Raw genomic sequence first — 9,301 nt, 5'->3', positions numbered from 1 at the left:
CAACTATGGAAACATGTGGATTATGTTTAAAAGCTGGATCCAAAGCAGGAAACCAACCAAGTTGAAACAAACTCTACCAAGTCTGACAAGGGTACAGATATGCAAGAATGATGCATAGATCCATGCTGATGGCTACAAACACCTTGTATAGTTTGCCAAGGGACCTTTTTTGTTAAATTACTGAGCGTGTATGCATATATTCAAGCCTGTTGAAGATATGTAAACTTCTCACCAGCACTGGACAAAACTCAGGATTTTAAATGTTAAGTCACACACACACAGTAAGCCCAAATGAGATTTAGAAGTGTTTTTATTAAAACTCAGATAAAAATCCATATACAATTCCTTTTGTATCCTTTTTAAGGTTCCACCAAACTGGGTTCAGAACCAAATATGCAAACAGCAGCAATAAAACAAAAAAATATAGTGGTACAGCAAGAGAGACAGAAATCTGATTGGAAACTATGCATAAAAATAATCATTCAGTTTTATTTATTATTGCAGAAATGGTTTTCATAGGTTAATTGTAATTTAAGCCAGCAGTAGATGAAGCTACAAACTGATCTACATTTTTAATACCCCTTTAGTATTTGTTTGTGCTTAGTGACTGTAAACCATGTCTGGAACGAGCTTACAATTTCCAGAAATGGATCAGTTCCTGCAGGTGTCATGTGTTTAAGGGATGGGGCATATTTTATTTTTCTTCTTCTTCTGGCCCTTATTGATCGCTTTGGTGATGGCCTCCATGACATTTTTGCTGAAACACTGTGGAATCTCTTGTGGAGTCAACTTACAGCAGCGGCGAACAGCTGGAGAGGCAGACTTGTTTGATGAACACAGGCTCTGGGATAATTGTTCAAGCTGATTTGATCAAGAGAAAAAAAAGTCCACATGGAAAAAAATAAGAAATTTAGGTTGCAAGTTGTTAGACTTGAATGATCACATAGATATTTTTTATTTAGTTTGCATTATTTTGGACAGTTTCTCCGTCTCTTTGATACTTCCATCTCACCTTTTGCGCAAAACAAGTATTTCTGTCTTGTTCCGACAGGGGGCAGCATAGGGTCTTCAGTTGAAAACCGACCGGAAATCTGCATAGAAGGTCACACAGTTATTAATGCTACAAAGTTAATTTAGCTTAGTATTTCAGTTCATTATTCATTCATTACACTCAGTGATATTTTTCAAGTGTTTATAACAGGTAATTTTGATCATTATGGCTCACACCTACTGAAACCTCAACATTCAGTTCATACCCCACAGATTTTCTATGGATTTTTGGTCAGCAATCTGGTCTGACCTAAAAAGCAAAGGGGTACCAACGCCGTTAAAGCAGGATTTGGTACTTTTTTGAAGTGTGGGCAGATGCCAAGTCCTAACGGAAAATTAAATCATGATTTTAACATCATTACTGACAGAGCAACCTTCACAACAGACTGAATTTTGTGCTTCTACACTGCTCCTTCAAATATAGGGACCATATATTCCAAATGAAAAAAAAGATGTTATATAAACTTTACTTTCATCTGAAAAAGAGGACTATGGTCTATTAAACAACAGCCCGGTCCTTTTTCCCACTGACATTTCAGATGTGTCTGGTGCAGGACTAACTTGAGCATAAGGAACCCAACAGTTATAGACCATCTCATGTATATTTAATACAACACTTCTTCAGCAATGCCCTTTTGTTTCTTACCCTCATTGTGGAGGGTTTGAAGGGCATTCTAGTTCACATTTATCAAGTCAGAAGTCTTCCTTTTGATTTTGTAGGCTATAAAAGAACATTTTTGTATTAAAAATCATTTTAATCAGTTTTATGTAAAATTCAAGTTTTCTGAGAAACAGAATTTTGTGTTCTCATTAGTTGCAAGCCATGATCATGAAAATCAACAAATAAGTCCTTGAAATAGATCACTCTGTGGATAATAAATCTTCATAACATTTCAGTTTTAGAAATTAAATTACTGAAATAATTAAACTTTTAATAATTTAAATTAAAATTAATCAATATGGATTTACTGCAATGTATCATAGAGTGGAAAATATTTGAGTATATTAGGTAAAAAAAACAAAAAACACTGAACACCCCCAGAAATGTACGATGGTCCCACCTATTGTTGATAATCTGGGCATCACACATGTTGTTAAGAGAGGGCGCCTCCGTAGCAGAAGCTACGTTGTAGAGCGGATCTGAAGAAATTGACTGGAAACAGCTATGCTGATCATTTTCCTGACAACACTGATGGTCCACTTGCCCACTGTTCCTAGCTGAGCAGTATCCATTAAGCTCCTCACGCCACTGAAACAAAAGCAGAAATTGGTATCAAAAATAATTCAGTTTAAGCAAAATTTATTTTGGAAGAGTTCTTCTTGTACCTTCTGTTCAGCACAGTTAAGTGCACCCTTCTTTTTGCAGCACTGCTTGAATTTCTTTTCCAGGCGGTTGATGGTCTTCACCTGACGGGCCAGCAGCTCATAGCCCGAGGATGGCAGGCACTTGGTTGTGTAGAGAGGTCGAAGCCTCTGGTTGATGCACAAGGACAGAATGTTATCTGCCGTAGGCCTTCCAGGAGGAAAGCCGATGTTGATTTTTTGGGAAGTAGCTGGGTTGAGTTCTGTCTTTTCTTTATTTGCACTGGAACGCTGTGGAATCATCAAACTCCTGCAATCCAAGTGGCACAAACCCAGACATTACTTCCTTCAAGCTCCAAATATACTGTTAAACTGAGAAAGTGTGTTTTGTAATTTCTCTCAATTCCCTTTTATACCATATGACTAATTATTCTAAGAGACTTCTTGTCTAAGTTGCATCAGTTATTTGATGGAGCAGATGTGCTGGAAGTTTCAATAAAAGGTTGTTTGGTTGAACTTAAGGATATATATATATTTTAAAACCCTTGATTCCACTACTACCACAGCCTTCTGTCCTGTTTTTATCCCTCACAACAGAATGTATTAAGTCTGATCTGAATGGTCTAAATAAAACAGGGAGAGAAAAAAAATTCACTACCTTTTCCAAACCCTTCCACATTTTTTTCAAACTGCAACCACAAACCTTAGTGGGTTTCATCAGGATTTCATGTGTAAAACTGGCACAAAGTAGTACATAACTGAAGCAGACAGAAAATTATACATGATTAAAATAATAAAAATCTGAAAACTTAAAATCTGCATTCAGCAGCCAAGAAGATCATGTGAACTCTGGAGGAGCTGCAGAGATTCACTGATAAGGTGGGAGAATCTGTCAGGAGAAATATTAGTCACACAGTCAACAGTCTAACCTTAATGGAAGAAACGGCCATGTTGAAAGAAAGTCATATGAAGTTGTGTTTGCATTTTCCCCCTAGTGGTGTAAGAGACACTGCAAGCATGTGAAAGAATGTGCTCAGATGAGACCAAATGTTAACTTCCAACATGCAAAAGGTGATGTGTCCGTTCCCACGGCTCTCTGCACTCCATATATAGTCCTGAATGTTCCCCAAAAGTATTACAGTTTAATTGTAGCAAAATGTGGTTCTACAAAATATTGACTCTCGGGGGGGGGGGGGGGGGGGGGGGGTTGACTGAATTCAAATGCACACCAGACCTTCTTAGATGTTTACAGTGTCTTTCGAAAGTACTCGGCCTCCTTGAACTGGTCAACCTCTTGCCACATTTCAGGCTTCAAACATAAAGATATAAAATTAAAATGTTTTGTGAAGAATCAACAACAAGTGGGACACAATCATGAAGTGGAATTAAATTTATTGGATGTGTCAAACTTTAACAAATACAAAACTGAAAAGTGGGGCGTGCAATATTATTCGGCCTCTTTACTTTCAGTGCAGCAAACTCACTCCAGAAGTTCAGTGAGGATCTCTGAATGATCCAATGTTGTCCCAAATGACTGATGATGATGAATAGAATCCACCTGTGTGTAATCAAGTCTCTGTATAAATGCACCTGCTCTGTGATAGTCTCAGGGTTCTGTTCAAATGCAGAAAGCATCATGAAGACCAAGGAACACACCAGGCAGGTCCGAGATACTGTTGTGGAGAAGTTTAAAGCTGGATTTGGATACAAAAAGATTTCCCAAGCTTTAAACATCCCAAGGAGCACTGTGCAAGCAATCATATTGAAATGGAAGGAGTATCAGACCACTGCAAATCTACCAAGACCCAGCCGTCCCTCTAAACTTTCATCTCGAACAAGGAGAAGACTGATCAGAGATGCAGCCAAGAGGCCCATGATCACTCTGGATGAACTGCAGAGATCTAGAGCTGAGGTGGGAGAGTCTGTCCATAGGACAACAATCAGTCGTACACTGCACAAATCTGGCCTTTATGGAAGATTGGCAAAAAGAAAGCCATTTCTCAAAGATATCCATAAAAAGTCTCGTTTAAAGTTTGCCACAAGCCACCTGGTAGACACACCAAACATGTGGAAGAAGATGCTCTGGTCAGATGAAACCAAATTTGAACTGTTTGGCCACAATGCAAAATGATATGTTTGGTGTAAAAGCAACACAGCTCATCACCCTGAACACACCATCCCCACTGTCAAACATGGTGGTGGCAGCATCATGGTTTGGGTCTGCTTTTCATCAGCAGGGACAGGGAAGATGGTCAAAATTGATGGAAAGATGGATGGGGCCAAATACAGGACCATTCTGGAAGAAAACCTGTTGGAGTCTGCAAGAGACCTGAGACTGGGATGGAGATTTATCTTCCAACAAGACAATGATCCAAAACATAAAGCCAAATCTACAATGGAATGGTTCACAAATAAACGTATCCAGGTGTTGGAATGGCCAAGTCAAAGTCCAGACCTGAATCCAATCGAGAATCTGTGGAAAGAGCTGAAGACTCCTGTTCACGAACGCTCTCCATCCAACCTCACTGAGCTCCAGCTGTTTTGCAAGGAAGAATGGGCAAGAATTTCAGTCTCTCGATGTGCAAAACTGATAGAGACATACCCCAAGCAACTTGCAGCTGTAATTGCAGCAAAGGGTGGCGCTACAAAGTATTAACACAAGGGGGCCGAATAATATTGCACACCCCACTTTTTAGTTTTTTATTTGTTCAAAACGTTTGACACATCCAATAAATTTAATTCCACTTCACGATTGTGTCCCACTTGTTGTTGATTCTTCACAAAAATTAGAAGTTTATATCTTTATGTTTGGAACCTTGAAAAGTGGCAAGAGATTGAAATGTTCAAGGGGGCTGAATACTTTCACAAGGCACTGTACATACAATGAATCCTTTTCCATCTATTTTCCATTGGTCTTTTACAAAAACTCAATTAAACACATTCAAGTTTGTGGTTGCAAGGTGAGAAAAAGTGAGAGGTGTGAATACTTTTGAAAGGCACTACAATTAGTATTGCCATCAACAGACCTTGGGCAAGTGTTTTGGCTAAAGCGGAAGTTTTCTACAGAGCCAACCGCCTCCACAGGCAGCTCCTCTGTTGGCTTATAGCTGGGATTTGGAGCGTCATCGTTGAAACAGCTGAGTCTGTTAACGCCTGTCCGCCTGCAGCAGTCATACAGCCGATCTTTCACAGACGAATCCTCCTCACAGAACAGCTCAACTGAGTGCTGCCACTAGAGAACGCAAAGACAAAATAATGAAGGTTGTCATAGTGTATGAAAAACAAAACCACTATAATAATGACAAGAAGACCTCAACATGCAGACCTTCGGGCTGCACAACAGCGCAAGAGAAACTTTGAACCTAGTGGACACATTTTACCCTAAACTTTAAACAGGAAAAGATTGTTCAGCTGTAATATGTTTATATTTTACCAATGAATCAATTTTATTTTATTTTTTCAAGGTGCTTTCTCTTTCTCTTTCAATGGTTCTCATGCCAAAGCCAGTCTGTTTTGTCTATTAAACAAAAGAATGGCCCAGGCCTCCACCTTTACTTAAAACATGAAGTGAGGAATGTTTTATGCTCCTTTCATATTCACATTAATTCAAGATCAAACAATAAAAAACATCTATTCAAGGAGTAATATTAAATGTTATCTCTACACTTTACTGATTTTTATTGTAATTTCCATCAAGTTGCAACATAACAGACACCATACGTCATTCGTCGAAAACAAATTAGCCGACTCTGCTGCTGTGAAAAACGTACTGCCTGTGTGGCGCAACACAACGTCCCTTCAGTCCCCCACGTCTCGTTCCCTTTGCAGCATGTGCTGAACCAGGACTCGGCATTATTGACAGCTGTGGCCATGCGCTTCTGTTTACCAAAACCAGAGGGAGGAAAGTAAGAGTCTGGGTAGCGGGGACGATGGTCGGCATGAACACAGATGGCCTGGATGTTGTCAGGCGTTGGTTGGCCGAGGGGAAACTGGACAGCATACTGGGGCGCAGGAGGAAAAGAGCGGGGCCCAAAACTAGGCCAACCTTTGAGGAAAAGAGAAATGGCGTAAGGTTAACAGTGAACACCGAGTGAGTTAAATAAAAGACAAACATGCATACTTCTTGGTGGTGGCTTATCTTCTGACGCTGAAAGCTCTGATCAGAAGAAAAAAGAAACATATACTGTTAAACCGTAATGATGGATGGATGGATGGATGGAACACAATAAAGATTATTTACCTTTCTCAAACCTTTGTGGTTTGAGAATTTCCTGCATTATGGGGAAATCTGACACAGAAAATAAAGATGATTGCAGTTGTGTTATTTATTTTGTTGTGTTATTTATAGCCTTTTAAAGACTATAAGAACATAAACTGTACCTTCAGGATTGAGAAGTTCCGACAAATCTACCTCTCTCTGTAAAGGGAATAAATCTGGTTCCTGCAGCCCTAAAAGACACATTTGATTTTAAAAACACTTCCTATACATTGATGCATTTTAATTGGTTAAATAAAGGCTGTAGGTAACAATCTGAAAAACACAAAACACATTTTCTAAGAGTAATTTTTTTCACAGATTCAAACATATACCAGCTGACAAAGCAGATTTACGAGTAAAGAAAGTGGACCACACACAAAAACACCCCAATCTTAAATCTGAACCCTTTAATAGTGATAATAACAGGTAAAATTACTCTTTAAGCCATTAAATAGTGCTTGTTGTCATACAGTAGCTGGCTGAAGTAAAGGCAAACAAGCCCTCTTTATGATCTCCAGGCCATCAGGAGGGCCCTCAGAACTCATTTTGTAGTCATGTTTATCAAGAGTGATTCAACTTTAAGATATGTTATACTGTCTTTTTAAATTTCAGATTTATACTAATGTGACTAACATGAGTTAGTCAAGTCATAACTTCCTTTGACTGCGTCACATTTTATGCACACAGCAACTGTTTCAATCAAACTCTGCTCTTCTTCTTTACTCTTGATTCACTTTAAACTGGACATGACTGCAGGAGAAAATGAGTAAGTCAGACAACAAGCCAAACTCAATAAATTACAATTTATTTACAGCCCCCCTCCCAAAACATTACCCCAAGAACTATTTTAATAACATCCAATATAATATCCATATCAGTCAATTTAGAGGATTATTTTTTAGCTCACTAGATGATCATAATGTACCAGCAATTAGACAGGGTGGTACTGTGGTGATCTTATCTGCAAGTTGGCTCTCATGTCAACCCCTGCTTGTACAGCATGTAACTAAATTAGAAAAACTTCATAAGTCAATTTATTTCGGTATTTCAATTCAAAAAGCTAAACTCATACATTAAAACACAAAGACTGATATATTTCATGCGTTTGTTTCTGTACATTTCAGTGGTTATGGCTTACAGAAAATGAGAGCCCCACATTTGATTCTTCAGAACATTAAGGCAAAAGACAAAATAAGAAAAGGTTTTTTAAACAGACATATGTTCTGGCCTACACGATCATGAGGGGTTGTTAATCTGACAGGCACTGACCCTCTAAAAGGTAGTTAAGCAGCAAATTGTCATTGTTAAAGGCTGGCTGTTCAGAAAGGGTTGGATCCAAACATAATAATCAAACGTTGAGTGAAAGGAAAACGGGTGGAGGGCAAAGGACCACAAGCAACATGAGAGACACAAGACCCAACATTGCAGACGAGATAAAAGCAAATTGGGCTTCCTGACCACCTCCGCAGAGTCACCGGCTGAGCACTTCCATGCCACACTGCATTGATGCAGTAATCCATGCAAAATGAGTCTCAACCAAGTATTCAATGAATATGTTCTACAGAACATGCATACACTTTTATTTATTGGTATACAGCAATATTAAAACCTTTCTGATAAACTGGGTTTCTAGGTTTACATAGGCTGTAAGCCGTAATCAACCAAATTAACAGCAATAAACATTTAAAATATGAGTGTAATAAAGGGAGACTCACCTTGACCGTGGGATATGGTGACCTCACGCTGAAGACAAGTTTGCGCATCTGGAAATCGGTAAACAGAAGGAATGAAATGGTTATGTAACATTAACTGTTTTGATGCCAATTACTGCATTATTGGTTGCCCGTAATTCCTCGCTGAAGAAAAACCTGTGCCAGAAGGAGGCAACACAAGTAAAGAAAATCTAAATATTCTTTAAGAACATTTAGGCTTTTAAAAAGTATTATTCTAAAAAATCTTAAATACATGTATATTCATAAAACAAAACCCTTGTATATAAATTTTTCAACAGACTGTACAAAAACACCTAAAAGCTTGAAGGAAAGATAAAATAGAAACATAGAAAGTACTTTTTTCTGCATAGTTGATTCGACATAAAGAACCTCTCCGCAGCTGTGGGGAACAAATATGGAGCCCTTCCATGAAACACAGAGAATGGGGAAAAAAACCAACCTTTGCAGGCTGAGCTCCGTAACACCAAGACCGACGCGGCGGCGCAGACTAATGCCCAAAACGAGTCCATGATCGTGTCCGTCCCGCAGTGCTGTATGGAGCGGAGTACACTGACCCAGTTATTGTCAGATGAGAGGCCGCCCCGGAAGACACGCACAGACTGGCCCGTTAATTGGTCCAGCAGGAACAGCTGTGCTGTCTGCCTCTCTGTCTGGGAGCTCAGCTCTTCTGCAACCCCGACAGGATGGAGGATGGAGGAGCAGAGGCGGGCTGAGGAGAACAAGGGTGGGGAGCCGGGAGGGAAGTTTTACAACATGACTCATAAAGAATCTGTTCAAATCCAGGATTAGATTAGATTATAAAAGGCAGAACCAGAGCGCCTGTCTGGACCTGTCTCTTGTTTTACTTTTGCGTTAAATTCAGGGTGGTTATAGAGCATTCAACAGGTACATCATCCCAATATACTTTGGATCTTGAGGGTGTCATGGCTTTCTAAGCTTCTGATCGGATCATTTACAA

At 39.3% G+C, this 9,301-nt stretch overlaps 1 protein-coding gene across 2 annotated transcripts; it reads right to left on the bottom strand.

Moving 5' to 3' along the window:
• Positions 1–292: 292 nt before the first annotated feature.
• Positions 293–9,002, bottom strand: LOC124866329 (extracellular matrix protein 1-like). 2 transcript variants are annotated; one of them, XM_047362075.1, is made up of 11 exons: positions 8,783–9,001; positions 8,326–8,373; positions 6,733–6,801; positions 6,593–6,640; positions 6,473–6,508; positions 6,123–6,397; positions 5,379–5,584; positions 2,377–2,662; positions 2,112–2,299; positions 1,013–1,091; positions 293–861 (listed from the first exon to the last, which is right to left on the bottom strand). In XM_047362075.1, the coding sequence occupies exons 1-11, from the start codon at positions 8,850–8,852 to the stop codon at positions 676–678; spliced, it is 1,491 nt and encodes a 496-aa protein (XP_047218031.1). In that variant the 5' UTR covers positions 8,853–9,001; the 3' UTR covers positions 293–675. The 2 variants fall into 2 exon arrangements, with proteins under 2 accessions (XP_047218031.1, XP_047218032.1); XM_047362076.1 differs by lacking the exons at positions 6,473–6,508; positions 6,593–6,640 and having other exon boundaries at positions 8,783–9,002.
• Between the last annotated feature and the right edge of the window lie 299 nt (positions 9,003–9,301).

This window comes from Girardinichthys multiradiatus, chromosome 3, assembly GCF_021462225.1.
Source record: "Girardinichthys multiradiatus isolate DD_20200921_A chromosome 3, DD_fGirMul_XY1, whole genome shotgun sequence".
Classification (NCBI taxonomy): Eukaryota; Metazoa; Chordata; class Actinopteri; order Cyprinodontiformes; family Goodeidae; genus Girardinichthys; species Girardinichthys multiradiatus.
Note: the sequence above shows the minus strand (reverse complement) of the source record. Positions and strands in the feature narration are given on the sequence as shown.

Excerpts from the sequence above, each read along its gene's own strand:
- LOC124866329 (XM_047362075.1), bottom strand. The coding sequence starts at position 8,852 with ATGGACTCGTTTTGGGCATTAGTCTGCGCCGCCGCGTCGGTCTTGGTG. Across the intron at positions 8,374-8,782 it reads ACGGAGCTCAGCCTGCAAAG|ATGCGCAAACTTGTCTTCAG; the intron begins GTTGGTTTTTTT and ends ACCGATTTCCAG. Across the intron at positions 5,585-6,122 it reads TGTGTTGCGCCACACAGGCA|TGGCAGCACTCAGTTGAGCT; the intron begins GTACGTTTTTCA and ends TGCGTTCTCTAG.